The sequence below is a fragment of the Pelodiscus sinensis genome, chromosome 16 (genome assembly GCF_052426305.1).
Source record: "Pelodiscus sinensis isolate ZL-2025 chromosome 16, ASM5242630v1, whole genome shotgun sequence".
NCBI classification, from domain to species: Eukaryota; Metazoa; Chordata; order Testudines; family Trionychidae; genus Pelodiscus; species Pelodiscus sinensis.
In genome coordinates, this window is record NC_143067.1 from 16,204,628 (window position 1) to 16,232,023 (window position 27,396).

Below are 27,396 nucleotides of genomic sequence, written 5' to 3' on the forward strand. Positions count from 1 at the left end.
CTTTGGAAAGCTAAACATGAGAAGCAGGCCCTATCCTACAGCCCCCAGCAGCAACATTTTACTACCTCCCAATGCCATAAGGAAGAGGCCTGCCCGTATGTGGAGTAGGGGAGAAGTCATGCAGCAGAACAGCATCTAGCTATGTGTTTCAGTCTCAATCACTCTGCCTGCAGACCCAAGCTTAAGCATTTTGTAAAGAAAATCTAACCCCTAAAATGCCAAGTTCCTCATTCCATCCTGACCAGGCTACCCTTGGCTCTGTCCTATTTATATTTTCCACCCTATTTAAAACACTTATGAATTGCTGTTCCTCACCAGGGCGGAAGATGGCACCAGAGACTACAGAACGCCACTTCTGACTGCACATCTTGGGAATCCCTAGAACTAAACCTGTCTCAGTGCAATCCTCTGCTAGGTTGCACACACTTATTATCAAAGAAGGTCCACTTACAAACAATTAACGTACATAGCTTGTTTATTAATTCCAACAGATTGGATAATAAACAGTACTTTTAAACATTCTCTTAACCAAAAATATAACAAATATTTACAATCACTCAGTAAAAATACAAAAGCATACAGAGGCACTGTCTTTCTAAAAGACATAAGTGTAAGAGGTATCAAAAAATAGGAGACACATTGCTTGTTACGGAATACTTTACAATCACTGACTTGTGCAGAACAATTGCTATTGGAATATCATTACATCTGTGCAGTTTTCGCCAATATGCTCACATATTTAGAATGTTATTAATACCAAGATAAACTGCATTCCAGGTATATAAAAATAAAGATAAAACAAAAAGCACAACATAAGCTTAAGCGGAACTGGGAATTCAAGATGAGTTTTTCCTCCCTGTTTTAAAATATAATGTTTAAAGCTTGTTAAAGAGAGAGTATCCCTTTTTTCTAATCTGGTTTTCTGAAGGCAGAAGTACATCTTTTTTCAAAAAAACTAATTCTAACATTTATACAAAAGCTTAACATGATGCATTTGCATTGTTGTCTGCAACCAAGACAACAATGTTTCTGAGAGAGAAAGAATGAAGAAAGACTTTTCAGATTTATCTTTTGCAAGGAGAATTATTGAGAGAAAGCAGATTCTTTCTGCAATGGCTGTTTCTTATAGACTCAATCCTTAGAAGTGCTGGCCAACCTCCATCTCCCATTGACTTCAATGGGCAAGGATGACACTTGGCACATCACACAATCCCAACCTGCAAGAATTGGAAGGAGGCCATGACCAGCGCCCTGCAATCATCTCCCTCATAAGAAGCCTTACTGGCCCCAAAGACTACTCAGTGAGTTCGGATTAAGCACATGAGCAATAAAACTCCTACTATTCCTACTCTGGTAATGACCGCCTATCAGTCAATTCTTCTTATCCAATACTTAAAAGAAGCACATTGCAAATATCTGAAGGAATTTCCCTCTACTTTTGGGACATGCTAACTAATATATCAGAAGCTCAGTTCTCTAATTTCTTCTACTATGCCTCTATGAGGAAGCTAGTTAAGTTAATGGTACAACAATGCTTCTTTCTGAAGGATTTGGAAGATTTAATAGCACAATGAAATATCACAATGCAGGCAAAAAAGCCAAAATGTTTTTAATCAAATCCTTCACTCATCACTTATGAGCAAATTATTAATGAAAGAGCAGGCAACAAAATGTACATGGAAGAAGAATATTAGTGGGGACATTATTTGCTTGGCAGAAATTGGGGCTGCGTAAGAGACGGCAATCAAAAGGGACAGAGTGCCGTACAAGTAAGTCAAATCATATTTTTTGGTTTCATAAGATACCACTTACATAAATGATGTAAAACCCAAATTAAACAAAGTCTTAATTCACAATTTTCAATGCTGAAAAAAGGGATAAAGTCTCTTCAAATTCATACAAGACACATGACATTTGGCTATTGTTCCTGATCAATGTGATCAGTGGAATTAAAAAACAAAGCAAGTCACAAGGACAAGCAGAGGTAAGCAAAGTTCCTGCTAAGGTGTGCACCTGCACGGCCACGCACAAGAAATTCTCCCCCTGCCCGCTTCCTTTGGAGAGCCATCGCAGGTGGCTGCTCCAATGGGTGGTTCCATCTAAGATGGCGTGGTGAGGGTGCTGCTGGACCAGGACTTGCTGCAGCTGTGTGGTGGGGGAGAGGCCTGTTCTGATGTCTGGGGATGACACGTGGCCGGGGGGGGGGGGGGGGCGGGGGAAGGGGGCTGGTTCTGGTGGCTAGGGCCGGGAAAGGGACCGGCCGCATGGTGGTGGTGGGGTGTCTGCTCCTGCAGCTGGGAACAGGACATGCTGTATGGAGGGGGACGAAAGAGGTTTCTGCTCTGTCATCTGGGAATGCGTGTGTGTTAGTAAATTGGGTGCCACGCACATTCAAACCAGTGCACATGACCTTAATATTGGTGCACAAGCCAAAAATCACTCCACTTATAGTTGGAAAATCTTAGAGGGAACACTGGAGGCAAGCCACACTGTCCAAGTCAGAAGAAGCAGAAAAAGTCGCTCGTTTATCAATAGTTTATGCATGATTTATTTACACTAATTTTACTGTCTATTAGGAAAATATGATTAGCAAGACTTTCACTCTAAAAACAACATCCTGAAAAGTACTGCCGAACAGACTGATACTGTTGATGTGCAAACACCAAGTTTAAATGGGTAATTGATATCACATGGCTGGCTTAATGGATACCAAGCGAGGACCCCAAAACAGCTCCCGTGGGAGTCATTGAGAGGTTTCCCACTGACATCAGCGGAAGCAGTATGAGGCCCTTTGATAGAAAGAAGGTCACCTCAAGAACAAAGACTTAATCCTTTGAGTTTGTTCAGCAGGCTGAAGTAAACTACAAATCAATATCCGAGATCACTGAAACCTTAAGACTTAATTTATCCGGCATAAAACACATGATTTTCTGATTAAATGGTAAGCCCATTGTGCACATGACTGAGAAGCTAACAAATGAGTACAGTTTACTGTGGGATTTCTAGAATTTGAAATTTCTATCCTGCAAGACATCATTTTAAGGATTAAGTGAACATTATATAGGCTAATAGAAATCATTTTGCTCTAGGCCACTTTGACACTTATATTAATCTTGATTCATTAAGGCCTATTCAAGTTCACTGTAAACATTAAGGCCCTGGAAAAGAAAGCATCCTTTAAGAGACTGCTAATCTCTTTTCAAAATTATGTTTCAGCTATTTACTCCTCAGATGTTTATACCAAATATCTAGCATATAAATCAACTAACTAACTATGAATTAAGCAGCCTCTCCCCACATTACTGCCCTTGATTGGCTTAGGACTTCAAGATACAAGGATCAATACATGGTACATTCCAGCCACAGAATATTAATTACTACATCTGACACACATAGGAACACAAGCAGAGGTTTGATCAAACACATTCTTATGTTTGTCAACATCAGCCCCAAGTAGATATGGGTGATGCACATCAAAGGCTTTGGGTTGTTTTTGGTACTTGTGTATTTCCAGAAAATGCTGCATTTGCCTTACAACAGGAAAAAAATGTTAAAGCTCTTCACAATGTAACACGTTAGTTCTCCGAGGCACCTGTAAAATGGCAAACATCTATCTAAGTTAGTCTGTAAACATGCCCATTACAATTTACAATTAAAATGTTAAAACACAGATCCACACATTCATCTGGAATTATAACATTGGATTGGGTCATCCTGTGCTAGAACATGAAAGAAAATGCAGGTATTTCCAGTTTTACCCCGTGTACTCTGGTTGGCTAAGTAAAATTAAAGCAAGTAACTTAGCTTACCCTAATTGTACAAAAAGAACATTAGAGGTAAATCCTGGCTCCATGCAATTGAAAACCTCCACTGACTTCAACTGGGCCAGGATTTCAATCTAATACTTGAAACATGCTAATCTACATCATCGGATGAATGCTGTAGGTTTTCAGAATTGGTTATACACTCTATCACACTATCAGTATGTAATATATCTCAAATGTTCAGTTTCCCAATTACCACTCCACAATGACTTGTGTTGATATAAATGTGTGTTTGTTTATTGTATTATGTACAAATTGGCTATGGCTAAAATGCTATATGCACAGGCTCTTTCCGAGTTACTCTTTGCGACCAGTCTGCAGAAAAAGTGCTATTAGTAAAAACCAAAGGTGAAAATGATAAATTATTCACTTGGTCCTCACCTAATACTTGATATTCCTCAACTCCAATATTTGGTCCACTCACTTAAAAACATTTTATTCATAGGTCCAGCAACCGAAATTAAACCCCTAATATATTTCACACTGTCAGCTGGAACATCAAAACCAACAGTGGGGGCACCATTTATCTGGTCCAGTGCCAATTTGATATGAAAATTAAAAAATCCCTTTCTTTGATAATTAATAAGCTTTCTTTCTATTCCATAACGGAAGTGGTAACAATTTTCCTTTTAAATAATGCCAGTACCTGTAGCATTTGAAATCTGGTACAAGCAGAAAAAAAATAGGATGATCACAGAACCCACAGAGCACTAATTTGACTTTCCATTGCTTACAATGTGCAACATTTGTTTACAGTCCTACTTAGAAAGTTTTGAAAGTAACAGATAATTTCACAGGAATGACAACCTCCGTGTTTCAAACCTTGAACTTGGAAGAATGTGGGATGAGTTTCAGCTATTTTCTCAGCAAGCTGACAAAGACTAATACAGATATTTTGCGGGTTTTTCTAGAACAGGACCAAGAGATGGCAGTGTTTCATTGCTATATGCACATTAACTTCCAAACTGTTTATTCCATTTACATTAAGTACACACCCCAAATCCCGAGTATTTCTGAATGAGTTACTTTGCATGTGTAGGCCCCCAGTTTCAATAGCACAAATATAGAGATGTATCTACTTTAGTATCCATTTTTTTGTCAGTGTTCACACCAGCCAACCAGAGTACTCCCAGTACAAATAAAAGAAAACTCCTCCATAAACTCCAAATAAATAAATTACTTTTTCAGATACTGTAGCAGTGTCCTCAATTTTGTTTAAGTATGTAAAATAACAATCTTAATGTTAGAATTATAATGGTCATATGGAAAATATTTATTACAGAAATCTACCAAAGGATTATAAGGTATTATACAGAAGAATGCTTCCAAGTTTCAAGTAGTTCTTGAGAACTGGTGGTCCCAATGTACTAAGCTTGGTCTTTTTCATCATACTGATTCCAGTATTCAGGTAGTCTGTACTCCTTGGAAACTGGTATTTATATCACAGGCATAAATAGTTTTCTTAGGCTGTGGTAGCTGACTGTGATAGAAGTAAGTCAGAGAGATTTATGATCCAGCCAGGTTCATCTTGTCCATGACTGAGGCAAATACGTTTGAGGTTAGTAGCAGCAAATTGTCAGCATTAGCTAACATGTTCATATTCCCAAGTCCCCTGTGTTTTGAAGTGGTTTTCATAGATGACCCAATGGTCAGACTGCTGATACTTGTTCATCTTCTGTAAAACAAGAAAAATATTGTAAATTGTTACAGCAGACATCTGCCATGATCATATAGTACATTATTCAATATGTTGTATAAGCCCCACCATTTACTTCTAGTGATTCTGTGGAGACTGTAATGGCACATAATACTTTCAGAACCTAACCAAATGACAAGAATGAAATATCCTTATTCAAAAAGTTCTTCTACCATTCTACACATTTCTTAGCCATTTGATGAAGATACTTGATTTAAGAAACCAGATGAAATTGCATACAGGCAGTCCCCGGGTTACGTACAAGATAGGGACTGTAGGTTTGTTCTTAAGTTGAATCTGTATGTAAGTCGGAACTGGCGTCCAGATTCAGCCGCTGCTGAAACTGATCAGTTTCAACAGTGGCTGAATCTGGACGCCAGTTCTGACTTACATACAGATTCAACTTAAGAACCCCAGGCATCCCCAAGTCAGCTGCTGCTGAAACTGATCAGCGGCTGATTCCAGGAAGCCCGGGGCAGGGGCTTCCTGTAGTCAGCCACTGGTCATTTTCAGCAGCTGCTGACTAGGGGACACCTGGGGCAGAGCAGCTGGGGTGCTGCTGGGTTGGTCCAGTGGCACCCAGAGCGGCGCTACGGGACCAACCGGCAGCGCCCCAGCTGCTGTACCACAGGCGTCCGGAGCAAAGCCGCGGAGCACGGGGGCAGCGGGACAGCCCAGACGCGCCGTGGCTATCCTGCTGCCCTCGGGCTCCGTGGCTTTGCTCTGCTTTGCTCCCCGTCCCCCTGGTCTGCAGACCAGGGGGACGGGGAGCAAAGCGGCGGAACACGCGGGCAGCGGGACAGCCCAGACGCGCCGTGGCTATCCTGCTGCCCTCGGGCTCCGCGGCTTTGCTCTGCTCCCCGTCCCCCAGGTCTGTCAGCTGGCCGCGTGCTCCGCTCCTCCCCCCCCCCCGCAGATCAGGGGGAGGGGGAGCAGAGCGGAGCACAGCAGAGCGGCGGAACGCGCGGCCAGCTGACAGCCCAGACGCGTCTGGGCTGTCAGCTGGCCGCGTGCTCCGCTCTGCTCCCCCTCCCCCTGGTCTGCAGACCAGGGGGAGGGGGAGCAGAGCAGAGCGGCAGAACGCGCGGCCAGCTGACAGCCCAGACACGTCTGGGCTGTCAGCTGGCTGCGCGTTCCGCCGCTCTGCTCTGCTCCGCTCTGCTCCCCCTCCCCCTGGTCTGCAGAGGGGGGGGGGAGCAGAGCGGAGCGCGCGGCCAGCTGACAGCCCAGACGCGTCTGGGCTGTCAGCTGGCCGCGCGTTCCACCGCCGCTTTGCTTCCTCTCCCTGGTCTGCTCGAGACCAGGGAGAGGAAGTGCCCCGTTCGTAACTGCGGATCCGACATAAGTCGCATCCGCGTAACTCGGGGACTGCCTGTATTCCCAAAATATTACTTTGAATGCACTGGAAAATATCCCACACTTCCAGTGACTTCAAAATATAGGGTTGTAGAGGGTTATTAGCAAGTTTCCAAAACGATAAATGTATCAGAGTATTTTAAAACTAAAAAGGAAATATAGCTAAAACTGCGCAACAAGTTTCATAGCAAAATAATTTTTTGAAATAAAATGGGTATCATTCTATTTTAATCTCAGAGCTATGAGTTGGAATCATGATATACAAGAGTAATATAGTCAACAGAATGATCTAATATTATGCAATGTATACATAGAATTGCCTTAATCACAAAGGCTTTGATTCTCAATGCATGTTATTTTTCATGCATACCATACTAAATTCTAATTCAAAAGCTTCAGTTCATTACAGGTGGGGTGAGCAGTATTAACACTAATGCATAACACAATAGGAGACTGAAAGAATAACACCAGGTAAGATACATTAATTTGGAGTTACCTTTTACAAATACAAGAGCAGCTTTCTCAAACATACTTTACATATATATTGTTGAAAGCATCACAAACTGTTTATGGCAGTACTGGCATTCGCTTCAAACAAGGGTCAGAAGAATTTAGTTTAAAAAGACACTGTCAGCTCATTTGGTGCAAATTTCAGACTTTGGAAAAACAAACTTTTACAAAACCAAAGAGCAATAGAAAAGTTTCCATTATTTATTTTTGTTCTAAAAATGCTTTTTAGCATTCTCTTGCAATGTTTCACATTATAAATGGAATGTAAAACATCCAGAAATTGATAGGGATGTAAGCAACTAGTTGAGTAGTTGACTACATGATAAACCTAGGCTTATCAGACAGTTGAGACACTACTCAACTACTTGCTTCTCCCCTCCCCTCCCCCGCTAACTCCGTATCAGAGGCAGCGGGGGTGGGGGGGAGAGGGACCAGGAGCTGGTGCAGGGGGGAGCCGTCTTATAAGCAGGTCCCCATAGCACAGTTTCTGCGGGGGGTAGGGAGAAAGGGGAGGAGAGGCATAGGTGTAGCCAGGGGTAGGTCCAGGACCTATCGCAAGCTGGGACTGCTCTGTCCTGGCTCATGCCAAGTCCCGGACCGCTGCACCTTTGCCTTTTAAATGTAGCAAGAGCTTCCTGGCTCTTACTACATTTAAAAGGCAGAGGCACAGAAGTTCTGGACTCAATGCCAGCTGAGAATACTCAGTCCTGGCTCACACTGGGTCTGGGACCAATCCCCACTGTGGCTCTGCAGTTTAAATGCAGTAGGAATTGGACTGCTAGCATAACTAGTCCTTACTACATTTAAACTGCAGAGTGGCAGTGGGGTAGCTCCTGGACCCCGCCTTGCCTCCCCTTATCGACTAATCATGCAGTTGATACAAATTACCCACTTAATATCCTTAAAAATTGAAAAAAAAAAACCCCACAAAAGTGGAGGAACCTTATTTGCTTCTATTGTCCAGATTGAGAGAAATGCAAAGATGTGAATCAGAATTAGGATTTAAACATTCTTCAAGAATAAAAAACCCAGAATGGTATTTTTTTAATAAAATTTTTAACCTGACAGTATCTTTTTAAGGCATCAGAACTGCCCAAAGGGTATAGAATTGAAAGGGAATTTTATGGCATCTTAATGACACTTTTGTAGCTCTCATACATTTTGATAAAGAATCCATTTGGTAACATGATTGCCCAGTGTGCTTTTTAGAATAAGAAAGCACACTTAATTTTAACAAATACATATTCTTTAATCTCAAAGAATTACTAAGAACAACTCAAGTACATAATTTTGCAGGAATGCTTTGCACAGTACTGAGATGTGATTTACACAGCAGTTCATTTAACATCTATCAAGTTAGTTAACATACCATCCTCTTCACTATCTGCGTCAGTCATATCTGCTAGTTTAGGATGGGACGGCTGTCGTTTATGCCACTGAGGCATCTTCGATGACATACAGGCCACTGGTTCACTACTGAGAGAAGCTGATGAAAGTCTAGAGAGGTCACTAGGTAGCATCTTTGACCTCTGCACTGCCACACTATAGTCTGGAGGCTTTAAGTGTGGGTGATGGGGTGATCCTTCCTTTATGTCCGCTAAAGAAATCCCCATATATCCTGGAGGGGTGGGCGGAGGCTCCCTATACCTATCGTCCTTCTTAGGTGAGGTGACACAGTATACTGGTACAAGAAATAAGCAATGGAAATGTTAATGAAGATAACAAAGGAAACAAAATATTAAAAAAAACTGTGAAGTGTTACAATGACAAAACAGAAACTGATAATAAAAGGCAAATGCAGAAACACTGGTTATAACGACAGCAGCAGATTTTTATGCTTTTAATTTACATTTTATACTTATTTTGAAAAGTCAGTGTACTGTAATTGCAAAACTATTGTGAAACGCCAATTAAAGTTAAATAGAACTATGGTCTCATGTTCTTTAAATGCATTGAAATACGCAGATGAAATTATAGTAGTTATAATACTTTGTACTTCTATAGCAACTTCCACCACAGGATTTCACAGCGCTCTACAAATATTAATGGAATTATCTTTGCAGTAATCCTGGGAGGTAACTATTCTTCATGCTGGGAAAATGAAATACAAGAGAGGTTATCTGACTTGTCCAGGGCCACAATTAGTTTGTGGTGGAATCAGGCATGGAAAATAGACCTCCTGACACCCAACCCTCGTCAAGAACCGAAGAGTTCTTTAAACAACTGACTGCACTAGAACAAAGCTCTAGTTCACTAGCTATGTCGTATGACACTAGTATGTACTCTACACTCAGCTATGCTGTGGGAAGAAATCAAAAACTCTGTATGAAGTTCTCACTAAGCAACGAATTGCATATACTACTTGTGGCCTTCACAAACATCCCATGGAGACGAGTTCCACAGGCTGACTGTGCATTGTGTGAAGTAGTACTTCCTTTTGTTTGTTTTAAACCTGCTGCCTATTCATTTCATTGGGTCACCCTTAGTTTTTGTGAAGTATGTCTACTCACTCATAAGATAGATAGCTCCTCACAAAATCAGCATCAAACATGCTTTAAAACTTGACTTGAAAAAGATCAGTGATCGTGCTATTCACAGCCAAGTGTGGAAATGAGGGATCAAGTCATGAATCCCAAGGGGAAAAGAGGTTGTTTCAGATGCAGCAAACAATTCCTGCAGCAAATTATCTTCAAGAACTGCAAGAAAAATGCCACCAACCAATTAATGAGTTGGGCTCTCTGGCTTCAAACGAACACTCTCACTCATGTAAATGATGACTATTAAACAAGTGAAAAGGAAAGTGAATATCCCTACAGCAAGGTGTGAACATCCCCCTCATTTAAGGGGAAACAGTGCAAACTATCAGATAATCTGGCATGTTTTACTCAGATATTTGTAAAGCGCTCTGAATAAGACACATTTCAAGGCGATATTTTATTGTTACTTTACTTATTTATTATAAATAAATAAATAAATATAAATAAATAAATAAAGTAATGGTGCTTGTATCTAATAATTTTGACTGTCAGAGCATCAAGTTCCACCACTATTGGCATTCACACCATTACATCTCCATAATTCTTGTAACTTCTTGCAATATAAATCACTTGGAAACCCAAGGCACTAAGAAATTACATAAGAAAAACTTCAATACCCCTATTCCTATTCTGCATAAAAAACAATGCTACTACTGAACATTTTAAAAGTGCTTGAGTTCTTTGTATAAAAGGAAGTGTTTACGCTGCTGGTTTAAAAGCTGTTTCATGAGAAATCGTGAGTTCTACTAAATCGATCCTTTGCCTTAAGAGACTCCCTTATTCTCTTCTGTTTTCACCAAGATCTTCTCTTCTTTCTAAGATCTCATGTCTGAAACCATCTTCTCACCCCGGGACAGAGTAAACCAATGGTGAACTAAAGCTACAATGTCTTTTGGTGTGATGAATGATATAGGTGCTGTATCTCTGGGTGCTGCTGCACCCCTTGACTTGAAGTGGATTGCATTATATACAAAGCTTTAGTTTGGTTCGATGGCTTTCAGCATCCCCCGCTATAAAAATTGTTCCTGCCCCCCGATGTAAGATGAAGTGTGGATGATGAAGGATTTGCAAAATTAAACATCTATTTGTGATCCAAGATCAAAGTTCCACTGATTGTTCCTTTTCCTTGAATGGCATGCAATTGGAATGCAAACGGGTAACCAGTTACCCGAAAAGCATCACTCTTATTGGGTGATGCTTACCAGTGACTGGTTAACTGGCACCTGGTGAGTGTGAAGCAGCCCCCCACTTGCAGCACACTAGTTAACTGGTTAAACATACAGTTTAACGGGTTAACATTTTAAATGGGATTTTACATCCCTACCATGCAATGATCATTTTATTGAACTATGTAGCTGAATGCTTACTGCCAATGAATATATATTGTTCAGCAACATGACTGCATGCAGAGAAAAAAATGTGTGATGTGGTACATAAACAGAATTTGAAGCAAGAGAGAAAGGAGTAAGAGATAGGCAAGAATGCAGTGAGTGGCTCGTGTGCCAGAATGTCAGAGCTGACGATGAGTGCACTACTGGATAGGATGTATTACGAGGCTGGAGTAGATGCATGTGCATGTGCTGGCAGGAAATGCATAAAAAGTAGATTGGAAAGGGTTTTCGAAAACTTTCTTACACATGCTCACTTTTTCCATAGAGCCAGAGAGAAAGACGGTCTCCATTCTCTATATGACACGACCCTACCCACTAACAACATGGAAGAGCATGTGCACATTAATAAAATATGTCTTTGGAAGTCATATTTTATGTGAGGAGAAAATGTGCTTTTCTCCTGTCGTATGAAAACAGCAGCTGGCTAAGCAATCTAACAGCAGGCAGTGCAACGTGATGCTATGCAGGGAATCTGCATAGCTTCTGGGCTCCCTGGGACAGGAAGCGTTATGGACACAGTGTGCTCAGTCTCTTCGCCTCACTTGTCAATCTCCTCCCTTACTGGTTGCTAGAAGGAACAGTGTTGGTCCATGGAAAGCATGTCCAAACCTCCTTGCCAGAAGAAAATCTTCAGCCATAAGGGGTGTGTGGGACAGAAGCATAAGGGGAGGAGGGGGGAGGGGAGAATTAAAAAAGGTGACCATATAGGAGTCTCAAAAAATAAAGGAACTCTGAGACCATATGCAGAAACTGCCTGACCCTTCCCAGAACATGGGCCTCCTGCATTTCCATAAGATTATAAGGAATTTATTCTTTATTCTTGTAATTTTCCTAGTTTTTTAAAATATGTTGGTTTGAAAACACATTGTCTGGGTACTACTCTGATTAAAACCACATGTAAAACTGGATTTAACATGCAACCCGGCTCCTGCCCCACATCTGCTGATGTAATTTCTTAACAACATACTAAAAGGCAAAACAGATGTAGAAGCTTCCATAGGCTTGGCTTACCTATCAGGCCTTTTTCTGTACTTGAAGTAACAGTTTTATAATTTGCATCAGTGGCTGGCTTAGAGTCCAAAACTTCAGTCTGCTCTGCTGCAGAGCGCTCCAGCTCTCTCCGTTTAATTGTCCCATAGTTTGTTTCATATGTGTCTGACAGGGAACTTGAGGAAGCCCAGCTTTGCCGAGACTGATCGTGTTCTGTGCTGGCTTTTGACTGCCTGTTATTTTTGGAAAAGGCTTCAGAATACAAATAAGACTCTTCAGGGTGACAGTGTGTGGGTTCCACTTCAGCAATGGGTCCATCTAGATGAGTGTGACGGTAAGAATTCAAGAGATCCCAACTTTTCTGGTTTTGGATATTCTGGAAGTTATCATGAGAACTACTCGAGCATGAAGTCCAGCTTCCCCGGCCACTGTCTGCAGCTTCTATTGTGATGTGCTCATGAGAGATCTCCTCACTGCTCATGGAAGATGTGACAGCCATCCCTCTGACTATCGCAGGTCTAGTGAGTGACCAACTAAATAGGAGGACAAAATAAATTAGAAAGAAAACCCCCACAGGTTGGTAGAAAAATAACATTTGCCCCCAAATGCTCAGAAACACCATTATCCAGCTTTAAAATAGTTTGGAATGTAGTAGGATCAAAAATGTATCATAACATAACCCAATAACATGGCTATTCAAAGACAGCCATAGCTCTAACCATAAACTTTTGAGATTACATTTCAGTCATGTATAATATAATACTAAATGGAATATAAAATACAATAAAAATTCATGAAAATAAAATAAAAATATATCTTCCATAAACAAAACCAGATTTTTTAAGTCACATAACTGCAGAAAAAAATCCATACATAGAAACTGAATTTAGTTACAAACATTAGTTTGTACTCAATGACTACAACATAAGTTATTTAAAATAACAAATACTGCAAGGTTGTAGATCCCTTATGAGTGTGCTAAAGTTGGAAAATGGCTACATAGTTTCTCATGAATATTATGTGCAACTTGGTTTCCTTGCTCAGTTTTGTATTGCCATCTTCTCAAACTCAACCCAGACTTCAGCTAGGAGTTGACCGAGACAAGAAACAAAACAATAATTTAACTGATGTCTACATGCACAATGTTGCAGCAGCACAGCTGTACTGTTGTAGCATGCGTGGTGAAGATGCTGTATGCTGACAGGAGAGAGCGCTCTCCTATGGGCATAACAGAGCAACCTCTGTGAGAGGCAGAAGCGATGTCAGCGGGAGAAGCTTTCCTGCCGAGCGCCATGCACACAAATGCTTATGTCCTTCAGGGGTGTGGAATATTCAGATCCCTGAGCAACATACATTTTGCTGAGATAACCTGTAATGTAGAAATAAAAGACAGGACAGACCCACTTCCTCAGATCAAATTGTGGAAGAAAATTGGCATGACCATATATGATCTGAGGAAGTGAGTCTGGCCCACGAATAAACCATCTTGTTAGTCTTTCAAGTGCTGCATAGTCCTGTCTTTTGTTTCAGCTAGACCAGACTAACACGGCTACATCTCTACTACTGTAATGCTGAGATAGCCTAAGCCAGTTTCAGGGCACACCTTCCAATCAGCTAAGTAATCAACGAGACCATTACTGGGAGATGCTCCTTCCAGGCACTAGCGAAGTTAACAGTTTTGTTTTCCAAAGGCTGAGATTCCAAAAATTCAAAAGATACTGACAGGTTTAAAAGGTGCCCCTGGCAGAAAGGGAGGGTGAAAATGGTTAGCATGCTGTAGGGCTGACACACAGAGGGAGAATGCAGGTTCCTTTATTATTTTATATCCACTTCTGTAAGTGCTGTGGAGATTTAGACAAAGTAAATCATGCCTTGTTTTGAAGAAACTGTTTCTGGATCACTGTAAATATATGTTGTCCTGGGCTCCCATACCACTGGCCCAATTACATAACATGGCTAGCCAAGCAAGGGGTATTCCTTGGAGACCAAGCTGGAGCGTGATTCAATTGAAGAATCTCACCCTAAAAAGAACTGGAGGCATAAACTTTTCTGAAAGGCTTGTGCTTACAGGCTGCAAAAGGGCCTCACAGCTGGGGCAGCCTACCCAGGGACTATGACAAACTGACTTAGGCATTTGTAGAAAGGATTTAAAGTAGCAGAAATACTAAGATTCAAAGGAAGCTACTTAAATGAAAAACTGTGTTAAAGCTGTTAATGCATGATTAAGCTTGGCTTTATACGGATATAGAAAGGATGATTGCCAATCACCATTCTAAACTTCTCTGAGGAGCTGTGGACAGTGCAATAAAAGAATATCGAGGATAATCAGGTTGAACCTCTTTAGTCTGGCACTCCCTAATTTTAGTTAGCCAGATGTCCACTTATCATAGGCATGGCCACGTTTCCCATGGTTCCATAAAGTTTGTTTGCAGCCACCAGTCCTAGCTCTCAGCGTTCTGTGCTGTTATTTAACTCTAATTTACCCCTAAATGACTTCTAAAAGCCCAGTAAGCAGTGTAAGTGCTGGTAATGTTGCTACACAGTAGAGACCTTCTGAGGTTTGGCAAATTCTCTGGTTTGGCACTAGTCAGGTCCTGAGGGTACCACACTAGAGAAGTTCAACCTGTATATAAAATCATCAACATGTACAGTATTTTGACACATTATGGAATCTAGGAATACTTGTCAGAATCATGTTAAAAACTTTTTTTATTTCCTTGTCTTTTTATCTTTTAAACTTTTTCATATAAAAAAATTTATTTCACAAAAAAATTATAGAAACTAAAACACAGCAATAATATAGAGTTGGAGGAATCTAATTTTAAAATATAAACACAAGAAAATGCCAACTTCAGGTTGCAATACAGTTCTTAACATAACAGAATGTGTTCCGAAAAACTTTGATTTTATACACAGTATTGTATTGTGCTTCAATATCCTGGCACATTGGGGTATTTAATTAACCATTTCATGTCTGCTATGACTAAAATATCAGTGTTTTTGATTAAATTGGAAAGTCCTGTGCTTTTCAGAAATGATAATTATTTTAGTTTACAAAGTACACCTTTAAATAGTTCTACTACTCCCAATTTTATCATACTGGAATAACTGGGATTGATAAATATTCAGAAGTTATATTATCTTAGCAATGCACGCTCTCTAACAGTCTGATTTATAAGGAGAAAACACTACAGAATACTGATTATTCATTCTTAAGTTATTGTTGGGTTTCACAGATACACAAATTGCCAGAGTTCTTCATAGTAGTAAACAATGATGTTTTATTTTTTCATGAAAAAGTTCATTAACTTTTCTCCATGGGCAGATCTTTGTCAGTGTTGCATATGAAGCATTAATATTACTCCTTAAGGACGGACCACTAGCTCAAACACAGGCATTTGATATTGTCTTTATCTTTGAAATCTCTCTCCCTTAATAAAATGCACTGTGGTTGAAAAGACAGCAATTGATCCCAAGAGATACTGAGCCCCTTGATTTCCATGGAAATTGGCAAGGCCCAGCACATCACAGGATCATACTCAAAATTTAGAGATATATGTGACATCTTTGAATGAGTTACTGATGGCAGCCATCTTACTAATAAGGCAACAAAATGCCTGGTATGGGTACCTTAGGAGGCCAAAAATGGGAAACCAATAATCAGCCGCTACAATCATAAAAACTTACAAAATGTTTGGGTTACATATTAAACATTAAAGTATTGGAGTGACTGGTATTGATTGCCAGCAATAACTGCTAGTATGCTGTTCTCATTTAGCTGCTTTCCTCAGTACTGTACAGCAGATAATTTGTTAAATATCCTTCAAGCTCTCCATCCATTTGCATTTTCTGGCAAAAGACATCTCTACAAAACCTGCTGATGCAGACAATCTCCTGTCTGTCTAAATTATACTGCAAGCTCCTTGTGCAAAAAAAAAAAAAAAAAAAAAAGGTCTTCCCCTATGTTTCAAAGCAGCTGGCACACTGATTGCTGTCAACAAGTTAATAACAACAATTATTGCAGCATAACCATTAACTATGTCTAAACACTAAAGTGTTTCACTCTTTTTCCTTACGTCAGTCAGCCAAGCACCAAAGCACAAACATTTCTCACCCAGTGGTAGGCTGGCTATACTCAGCGGACGTTTGAGGCGCTTCTTTTCTTTCTGCTGTTCCTGCTGAATCCATGACAATAAGAGACGGAGGCAAACATCTTTCATCTTGCAGGGCTGCAGACATTGAATCAGCAGAGCAGTTACTCACAATGCTGGACCGGGATGAGATCTCACTGTGGCTGGAGTCTGAGAAGTTATCAGATTTAGTGGAAGGTATGAGGGCATAACCTAAATGAGATAAGACATGCAACAAATAGGAAAAAAAACTCATCAAAAAAAGAGAAGTCTATTTTTTCACCATCACCTTTAAGAACTAAAAGTATTTCAAGGAGGATATTCAGAAAGATCCCTCTTCTTCATGCCCATTTCTCTGTAGGCTTGATGCCACTTCCCTTCATAACAGGAATCAGGATTTATCAATAAAACATGCTAATACAACAATCTGCTGCCACTGACATCCAAGTTGGAGCTCAAGACCCACCTAAACCAAGATGTTAATTCAGTAGTACATATAATCAGCAATGGCAGCAAATTACCCTGTGAATTCTAGGTTGGTATGTCATGGTATTTCAACATTATAACCACTCAGCCATAAGTACAGAACAGCTTTAGTTAGTGAAACAATGTATTTCTCACAATCTTCCTGTACAACCTATCGATTGTGAAATTCAACAGAAAACGCTACACTGAAAGCAAAAGCCTGTCTGTAGCATCTAGTTAGCATAGGTGATGATAATAATTTAGAAGCGGTGGCAGGCTGCAGCATGGACTAGAACCAGTATGCCTACCCATGGTAGAAATCACACCTTCACTTGCAAATACAGACATACTCTATGCAGTATGAAGCAAAATGCAGGACAATGTAGCACTTTAAAGACTAACAAGATGGTTTATTAGATGATGAGCTTTCGTGGGCCAGACCCACTTCCTCAGATCAAATAGTGGAAGAAAATAGTCACAACCATATATACCATATATATTTTGGTATATATGGTTGTGACTACTTTCTTCCACTATTTGATCTGAGGAAGTGGGTCTGGCCCACGAAAGCGCATCATCTAATAAACCATCTTGTTAGTCTTTAAAGTGCTACATTTTGTCCTGCATTTTGCTTCAGCTACCCCAGACTAACATGGCTACATTTCTATCACTATTCTCTATGCAGTATAATATTGCCAGCTCTTCAGGCAGAGACTGTTCTCTTTGTTATTTGTCTGTTCAGCATACAGGATCAATGATGATTTGATTTGGATTTCTAGATGATCCTTGATTTGGGTTCCTAAATGCTACTATGATACAAACAAATAGATTATTAAATGTATTATATATTTTTAAGAATTTGTTTGTGCAACAAAGTCATACTTCGCAATGGCCTACAGACACCAAATTTTCCATAAACAAAAAAATTAGCTGAATGTACTACTTTTTACACTGGAATATGCTTGATAAAAGGTTTAAATAATTATTTTTGTTGTCATCACTAAAAAGTCATGACTATTATGACTGTAGTTCATACAAATATTTGCTAACAAATGAAAATTGAGTCATCTATTCAACTCATTTTAGTGCAAAGAAAATTTTTACTGTGTCAAATAAAAAAAAATCAAATTAGTTCCGGAAAGAGTAATGGAAGCTTCATGAGTTTCTGATTCAAATTTACTATGTATGGTAATTATTCAATATAATGAATAATGTTTGAAGTTGAAATCCTACAAGTTTAAAACTGTTCTTTTACTTCCCTTTTGCAAGCACGTTAATAAAAAAATTGCATATTTAATTTCTTGAATTTTCCTATAAGTGTAATCTACGCAAAATGACTTTGCCCAGTCAATGACTAGCCTCGCCTGCTAATAGTAAATATAATCAGAAATAGTTAAACTTATTTTCCTGCAAATGTTCTTATGTTCTTTGTTTTTAGATTTTTATTCTACCTCAGGCCATGACAGGTTAGGAGGAATCTTCATAGCTGCATTAAGTGCAGGAATCTAATTCACTACCCCCTCCTCACTGCTGAAGAAACGAAGTGGCAGCCTAGAAGGCTGTCAAGTTAGAAAAACCCCATATGACCTAAGAACCACCAAACTGCTCACTTCAAGAGGCACCAAAACACTCCTTTCTTGTCAGAGTGCGACTGGACTCCAAGCAAGTTTAAACCTAATCTTTCACCCCTTACCAATGGCAATACTGACTCTGGATGCTATGTGAAAAATATAAACATAAAAGCCTATGATAAAAACTCAGAAGCTGCCTTATATTTTAAAACAAGTGCAGCTACACTTACAAATGTTGTTTGATGTAATTTTTATACACTGAAAGTCAGCTATACCAGTTATGCCATGTGTGAAATGTGGATTAAAAAATGAACCTGACTTTGAAGCACAGAGATGGTGCACTTTGTTTGTGAAGAATTGTGTTTGTGGGTCTCCACTCAATCAGCTAGTCTCATAAAAAGAGTTTCCTGATGGTTTTTGGTGAGACGATGTTCATGTTAATGACACTCTCAACCACAGACAGAAGATACTAGTATAAGAGTTAAAAAACACAGCCAACAGAATGCTTCCACATTTATCTGTGGTCTCCTTCTTGGCAAAATATGTTAAGTGGTTACATATGCTGGGGCTAATTATGGAATACATAACAATATTCATTCCTCAATAGCATAGGCCAAGATATGGTAAGAGTTATACACATCACTTGTAATAGCGAGATTTCACATCAGAGTTCCTCTTTTAATTTGAACTTGAACACACATCACACTTTCAAAAACAGCTCAGGGAATACATCAGTTTTAGATGAATGGGCTCTAACTTTCCTAACTATGGGGAAAAGAAGGGTAAATGGACATATAAAGTACTTAATTGTTTACTTTAATGCTAATTTTCAGTTTATGTTAATGATACTCACATGCAAGTTGAACCTCATTGGTGTATCTTTGGAGCCCCATAAAGTATTTAACAATCAATACTGGAAGCTGGAGTGTAGACTCATACTTCTCCATGGAAGTGCTTAACAAACATTTGCTGAGAGCAAAATAACTATGATGGTGTGTGTGTCAGTTACAGCAGGCACAAGTGTTGCGCACAAGCTGTATACTTGTGTGGTTGCTCAGAAGAGATTCAAATGCTGTCCAGCTGATTAGTAGTGCGCCCACAGCTAGGTGTTTATTTCTATTAGTGGTATATGTTCATACATGCCTCGATACACATAAAATTATTCTGCACAGAGATTCTAAAGATTAAGGTGAACACTGGCAGGCACTAAAGCGCAACTAGTATAGTGAACAGCTGCTACTGATTCTGTATCATATCTGCCAGCCTGAACGGAAGTAGAAAGACAGAAAGAATCACACTAGGCAGTGGGGAGAAGGGAGCTGTATTGAATCATAATTGTGGAAGAAGCAGAAAGACAACAGACTGGTCCAAAACATTTTCCCCTACCTTTGGTAACATGCATAATTTTTTACTTTGAGGTTTGTGGGGGCTACCAAAATAAAGAGACTGATTTCCAAAAGTTGTCATTTGATGTCGTTTCTAGTAAACAGTGGGTTGGGTTCTGGAATTATACTATAGCTCTAGACTGGCTGAATCAGATTCAAAACTGAGGTCAATGGCATTACACCAGCTTTCATTAGGCTTCTTTGCTTCTTTTACTGTAGGTAGATATCAAACAAAGTTTGAACACTACTATGAAATACGTAGAAGATTCTTTTTCATTCCAGTTTTGCTGCATCTGGTGCATTGTAAAATTCAAACAAACTGAATACATTCCCTCAAGCTAATGTTTTATTTTGAAAACAAATGACAGAAAAGTCCATTGCCTATCAAACAAGGACCCTGCATGCCTAGACTTTATTTATACAAGAGCTACAGGTACCTGCCATTTAATGATTGACATATTGTTCTCTGACACATATAAGAGCTAAAATTTAAAAAGATACTGAAAGTACAGAATGTCAAAAACAAACTTTGGTTCTGAGTGCAACTATTTCTAATATACCAGCTCAGTTACCTTGCAGAGTAATGGACATCAGCTCAGTTACCTTACATAGTAACCAACATACTCTGAAATCTATTAAAAATGAAATAACATTATTATTGTTATTACTAGCAGCTGATATCTTGTACTAGCTATAGCAGTTTTTACTGGTTGGCCTCATGCAGCTTTTCTTCTCTGTACAGAACAGAACACATTTTCAATAGTATATTATTTGCAATGTCTGTCACATTTAAATTGTTCTCTCGTGAACTTAAACCCTGCTAAAAGAAAATTATGGCAATTGGTTTACTGATCCCTCTGAGCTCTTTTTCATAATAAATTATAAGCTGTCAGTGGAAATTTGGCTGGATCGCTGAATCTTTTTGTGTATATTAATAATTTGGCTGATTTGGTCTAAGGATTGATTTGCAGAAAGTCATGGTCTCTTATAGTGAGTCAGGTCAGCTCTTGTTTTTCTGTCCAATTATTTTCTGAATTAAATAGAAGCAAGTCAGAAGCAAAATTAACTAAATGAACAGGTCACTCTCAAATCTGCTTTCTTTAACATTTTGTTTAAGATAACTGTCTCCCCTTCCATTGGTGGGTCATTCTTTAAGGGAAATACGACACAGACTTTGGCTTCTACCTATTTTCATTATTTAGTTTTTCATCCGTCTTTAGGGTTCCCATAGGATGACCGGACAAAGTCCATGCTATTACAAGCTGGACTTGAGCAGTCTCCCCTGCCTGCAGATAATGCTTACTAAGTATTAGTCTGTGACGTGTTATATTGTGAGTACAAACACATACACATAAAATGACCCTTCATTTGATGATAGTGGGACATTGGAGAATAGAGATTTCACTCAGCCTCTGTTAAGATTTCCTGGTAAATTAATCAAAGCACTATGTAATTTCTTTATCGGAGACTATACAGAGTTTGCAGCTGATTAACTGTTTTTAGATCAAGATTTTTTCCCAGTTGTACTACCACGAATCAACCGTTTCTTATTTCATCTTTAAGAAGCGGTGCCAGTGGGCTGGGCTAGTACGCTGGGCCATCAAGACTCCTGCCAGCCATCCCCAGTCCATTGACTGGCTGTTGTGTCTTTGTGTACAGAGTTGGGAGGGCTACGGTAGCTGCCGGCATTCTGCTCCATTCCCTTCTGCCTCTCCCAGCAGGCAAAGGAGCAGAACTGCCAGTCCTGCCCCTTCAAGCCCCCCAAACCTTGTATACAGAGCTGCAGCAGCTTTGTAGAAGGGGAGAGGGATGGGCTGAGAGTTCTGCTCCTTTCCCCACTTGTCCTTCCCAACATTGGGAAGCTCATCTGGCTGCTGTAGTTCCTGGAGGGCCCCCTCTCACTAGGTAATATGGCATGAGAGCGGAGGGGAAGAGTATGGGGTTCTCAGGCTGGGGTGGGGTGATGTAGGAAGTCCCATACCCTCCCAACTGGTGTGCCCTCTCCCTCCTGTACCGGTAACAATTTTGTTTACTTGCACCATTGCCTTTAAGTAAAAATTTACAGGGTGTACATTTGTATTGAACAGTGAAACATCAGAGAAAAATCTGAACAGATGCGTATATATGAAAGAAATTTCAGTGACATGCATGACTCAGCATGACGACTGATGCTAGGCATACCAACGTAACAATGATCAAATGACTTGACATTTGGAAGCAATGGCCAGGCTGAATAACCGATTTTAACAACAGATTGTGAAGCCTGAATATACAAATAAAACTTTGAGGTACGCTCATGTTTATCAAATCTTTAAGGGTAAATAAATGTATTTAAGTTTGGCATTGTAGATTACACTCAATTTCTTTACTTTTCATATATTATACAACATCATATATTTCTAAATTTAATTTATCTATGCATTTCATGAATTTAAATACTTAAGTATCTTTATGACTTTTTCCTCTTAATGAAAAGCCAGCCTACAGAAATATATAACTTTTAAGATACTTTTTATATTAGGCTACCCCTAAAATTAAATAATTAGACTGTCAAAACAAACACCACGACCACAGTAGGTTTTGTTTCAAACACTCTTTTTCTGAGGATCTCAAAGAGTTTTACAAATGAATTATTGTAGTAGTTGTGAAACAGTCTTATGATATCAGAAAATTAAATTATTAAATAATACTATGTATACACATATATATTAACTCTAAATAAATAACCTGAGTCTAGCTGAGGAGTTTAGCATGGTAAAACACAGACCAGTAAGAGATCAAATTTTGTTTTTTAAAATCAAACCTAGGTATAGGAAGAGATTGATTTGTATCATACTGAACATTCCTGTCCAGTGACGATAACTAGACTACCATCAATAGGGAATGGTGAAGTGTGCCTGACAGAAACATAAGGCAGCATGATACAGCAACTGCTTTTATCAAGCAGTATTTGCAGGAATTTGAAGGAATATTGAGTATTTTTAAGCCTAAATAATATTACAGATTTTAATATTTCTATGTATTTCATAAGTTAACATTTACTGGGCAAAATAAATAAATCAGGCTTGTATATTTATAAAGAATTTCTAACCTTAGCACTAACGTACACTAATGCAAATATTTTAGATGATTTCTAAAGCCAGTCTCGGGTGAAGAAACTCTGCCCTGAAAAGGATTAGGTGGACAGGTATTTGTTAGTAATTTTAAAATATACACTTGAATTTACAGAAATGTATTATGTACAACAGAGATAATATTTAAATGCCTGACAACTTGGAGACAGTGCATCATATAGTCTTCCTCCTCTTGGGTCTCAATTGTGGACAGAACCAGACAAACATATTACTGTTGCCATGGCTACTTGTACTTAGAGCATCACTGCCTATGTCCTTTAGTTGTTCATTTCTTTCTGTAGCATGCATGTGTTCTGCCTCCTTTTCACTTGTGAAAGCTGGTCTCTCCCTTGAGAAACTTCTTTCCCTATATCTTCCAAATGGGGATCTCATTCTTTTCCTGTGCTTAGTCTCAACTTCTGCCTTGTCTCTATCATCCTCACTTTCTCTCTTTTCACTATTGCCAGAACCATGTGTTGCTCTGCCAGTGATCTCCTGAATTTTCTTTTGTAAATAAATCCCACCTATTCCATAGCTGCGTGGCCCACAGTTCTTGTTGCTGGTTTCACTGGCGAGCGATGAGGAGGATCCAGAGAGATTCATTGGACCACAGTTGTCAGACCTCTGGATGTTAGCAACTACAAAGAAACACACACCATACAAATCTTTGTTAATGACAAAATATCTGACAAAATTAACATTTTGATTTTAAGTTAATAAAGTCTTTTTCCTTATAAGACTCTTTCATGTATAGCTCAGAAAACAAAAGAGAATAAAACCTGCAATAGGAGAATTAACTGAAGTTCAGGAATGAGATGGGATAGTTCATGAAATATATATTTAATTTTAATTCAGTAATCAATGTTAAACACAAGATAGAGAGTAATTTGACCAAAACAAGCTGGTGCTAACCTCTCCCTCCCTCCAAAACAAACAACCCCCTCCACATTAAAAGTAAGTCAAACGAATGAAATCATCCCAAAGAAACAAAACATGGTTCTCATGAAAGTTAATGAAAATCACATGTTTACAGAAACATACAAACAAAAGTAACTATTGAAAATCTCATCAGAAGAAGAATGGACAGCAGAATCCAATGATAAGGCTACACAGACAATAATTTTATGCATATACTAAGATTATAAAAAAAGACCAATCACACCCCCTGAAAACTGAAATAGGTTTTTGTGGTGCCAGAAGCAAATTCTCATGAGATCTTGCTAAGGGTAAAACTATTAGTAATTTGCCACACATGCTTCCCAATCCAATCTCTCATTCCCAGGGTTGTCAATAATCCAGAGACTACTATTCAGAGTGCAGGAAGGTGGGACAAAGGCCTTACATTTTTCAGCAGTGACCACTCTGCCTGACTAATAAATGTGAAGTTAAGAGACTTCAAGGGGAACCCCATTCAAATGTGACCAGAGATGACTGTGATGTAGTCTTTCCAGGCTAACGGTTTAAAAATAAGCGGATTCAAAGAACATCATGATAGCAAGAAAAGCTCAGCATACAAACACAAAAATGCAAATGACGGAATTCAGGATTCAGAAGGATGCATTGCCAATACACCTTTGTAAGTAACAAAGCTGTCATCAAGATCCTGAATTCCACATGGCATTACACTTCCTTCTCCTGTCACAGCATGTCTATACGATTGTTCAACAAAAATCCAGGGTTTGGCTAGAATTATGTTTGATGCATGGAGGGGGAAAATAGTATTTAATGTTTCGTATAAGGCCAGTTAGTAAAACAAAGACATACAGTATGATTAGGAAAAAGATTAAAGAGAGCTAGAGAATCCTAGGTATAAGATCAATTAAACAGTGTAGTGCTCCAGACATAATACATTAATTCATCAAAAGTGGTGGTCAGAGATACTTTTGAAAACATTATCCTAAATTGTATAGGCACCTAAATCCCATTTGTGAAAGTAATTCTGGTACTCAGGAGCCTGTATCCCATTGATTTTCTTAAGTGCTTTAGTCACTTTTGAAAACTTTAAAAAGGTCTAAATTTCAGACATATCTCAAAAATATATACATACGGTAATGGCAGAAGTGTGCCTTGTGCATCAATTTTTACAGAATTATATTTATTCACTCTTACTATAAAACACTCTATGTCTAATGTTACTCTTGACATACATTTCCTATACTCACAGAATCACTTATATAAATTATAAATCCATAACCACTTTTCCAAAATAACAAAATACTGATTTTCTGAGATGGAAATGTCAGTATAGTATGTAAGATATACTCCTACCTTTGTGTGGAGAGCCCTGAGGAGAAGCAGGAGGACTGGAGTGGAAAGAGGATGTCATAGATATACTATCTTCAGCTTGCTTCTTACTTACTTCCTCAGACAAGCTGAGTGATTTCTGAGGAGAACCTGTACCTATTAAGATGATAGAAACTTAATTTATACAGTTCTAGTTTCAAGATAACATGTTTGATACCTGTTTTAATTACAACTAAGGGTGAAGCTCCATCCTGGCTAGTATAAAAACATTACCAGAAAAAGGTGTTGGATTGTTTAATGAGATTTATAATGTAACCTAACAAATGTTATCAAGTAGCTAATTTGCAAAATGTATCGGCTACGTCTACACTGGCACCCTTTTCCGGAAATGCTTAAAACGGAACAGTTTTCCGTTATAAGTATTTCCGGAAAAAGCGCGTCTACATTGGCAGGATGCTTTTCCGGAAAAGCACTTTTTCCGGAAAAGCATCCGTGGCCAATGTAGACGCGCTTTACCGGAAAAAAGCCCCGATCGTCATTTTTGCAATCGGGGCTTTTTTGCGGAAAAGACTACTGTACTGTCTACACTGACCCTTTTCCAGAACAGTTTTTCCGGAAAAGGACTTTTGCCCGAACGGGAGCAGCATAGTTTTTCCGGAAAAACACTGACAATTTTACAGTAGATCATCATTACTTTTCCGGAAAAGCAAACGGCCAGTGTAGACAGCTGGCAAGTTATTCCGGAAACGCGGCTGCTTTTCCGGAATAAGTGGCCCAGTGTAGACACAGCCACCATGAATAAAAATGTACCATGCTGGAATTTTCATTTTAAAAACTATAGGGTACAGTCCTCATGCTCAGGGCTGTTGAATATATGGGTGGCAAAGGTAGTTTTAAGCCACATTCAGCCTTGGGGACAGACATATTGCACGCTTGCCTCTTCCTGGAGTACTATACCTTACCTTACCTTACCTGGCCACCAGGGTGCCAGAAACAGCTGCTGAAAAGGAAGCTGGGCTAGCTTTGAGCAAGCTCAGTAGTCCTTTCTCAGGGGAAGTCTCTTCAGCCTCCATTTTAGGGTTGGTGTAAGGTTGCTTTGTGCCACTTAGATGGTGCAAAGTAGCCTTTCCAAAGGCTGAGGAAAGCTATAGTGTTTCCCTAATTGACTGTGGATTTTGGATGTGTGTCAAGAGTAAAGTTCACTAGGAGGGTGGTGAAGCACTGGAAAGGATTACCGAGGGAGGTGGTGGAATCTCCATCCCGGGAGGTTTTTAAGTCCCAGTTTGACAAGGTTCTAGCTGGGATGATTTAGTTGGGATTGGTCCTACTTTTAGCCAGGGCTGGACTCAATGGCCTCCTCAGGTCTCTTCCAACCCTATGATTCTATTACAAATTTAATTCAGGGCAGAAATGGCCCAAAGATTCTACTATCTGATGACTGCTCAGCTGTCCATCTCAAATTAGTTTGGTGGCTTTGGCTTTCAGGTGATAATTGAAAGCATCCCAATTGACACAATGTTACAGAGAGTCTTGGCAGAAAAATTAAGGACTGAATAAGCTATGTAGTCTGAAGTCTCCTCCAGTACAGGCCTCCTCCCTTATGACAGCACGGAGGAGTGCATATGGTCACTGCCCACACTATACCACTTCAATGGATAAAGAATTTGTATCCAGAGCTGTCAATCCAGCACATGTTCTGAGCTCTACATTCATACCAATCAATCAACCAATCAGAGAACTTTGTTGAAGGAAAACATAGGAACTGACTTTTTCCATTCTCCATTAGTGAGTCCTGTGTAATACATTATGGTTAAACGGTCTGTTAAGTTCCTCATATATTGTAAATGAAACACTGAATTTTTCCAACATCCAGAAAAGAAATAAGACATCCTTGCAGTCACACCACAAATTAAGCTTTAGGAATATCTCAAAGAAGCAAAGAAGCTTGAGTAGATTAATATCGAATCATATGCCTTTTTTTTAAAACAAAGAACAGTTTGAGGCCAGATTTTTAAAGGAGGCCTGAGGTCTGCACAAGAAAATATGCACTGCAATTGCACATCAACGTGCTTGAGAGATTACCATTATTCCATATAAAAATCAGGTTATTTTGTATGAAAATAGACATTTAAGTGCTAAACCCATCATCTGTATGCACAAAAGAGGTGATTATATGCCAACCAT

General features: G+C 39.3%; 1 protein-coding gene across 7 annotated transcripts in view; it reads right to left on the reverse strand.

Annotated features, from left to right (window-relative positions):
- Positions 1 to 457: 457 nt before the first annotated feature.
- Positions 458 to 27,396, reverse strand: part of RAPGEF6 (Rap guanine nucleotide exchange factor 6) — a 244,075-nt gene continuing 217,136 nt past the window's right edge. For 6 of the 7 annotated variants that reach the window (XM_075900358.2, XM_075900357.2, XM_089769490.1 and 3 more), the window contains 6 exons: positions 25,237 to 25,368; positions 23,493 to 23,606; positions 16,419 to 16,647; positions 12,326 to 12,837; positions 8,756 to 9,067; positions 458 to 5,499 (listed from right to left, as the gene is read on the reverse strand). In XM_075900358.2, coding sequence (XP_075756473.1) covers positions 5,474 to 5,499; positions 8,756 to 9,067; positions 12,326 to 12,837; positions 16,419 to 16,647; positions 23,493 to 23,606; positions 25,237 to 25,368 — 1,325 coding nt within the window. In that variant the 3' untranslated portion in view covers positions 458 to 5,473. The remainder of the gene's footprint in view (positions 5,500 to 8,755; positions 9,068 to 12,325; positions 12,838 to 16,418; positions 16,648 to 23,492; positions 23,607 to 25,236; positions 25,369 to 27,396) is intronic. The other variant, XM_075900363.2, reaches the window with a different exon arrangement.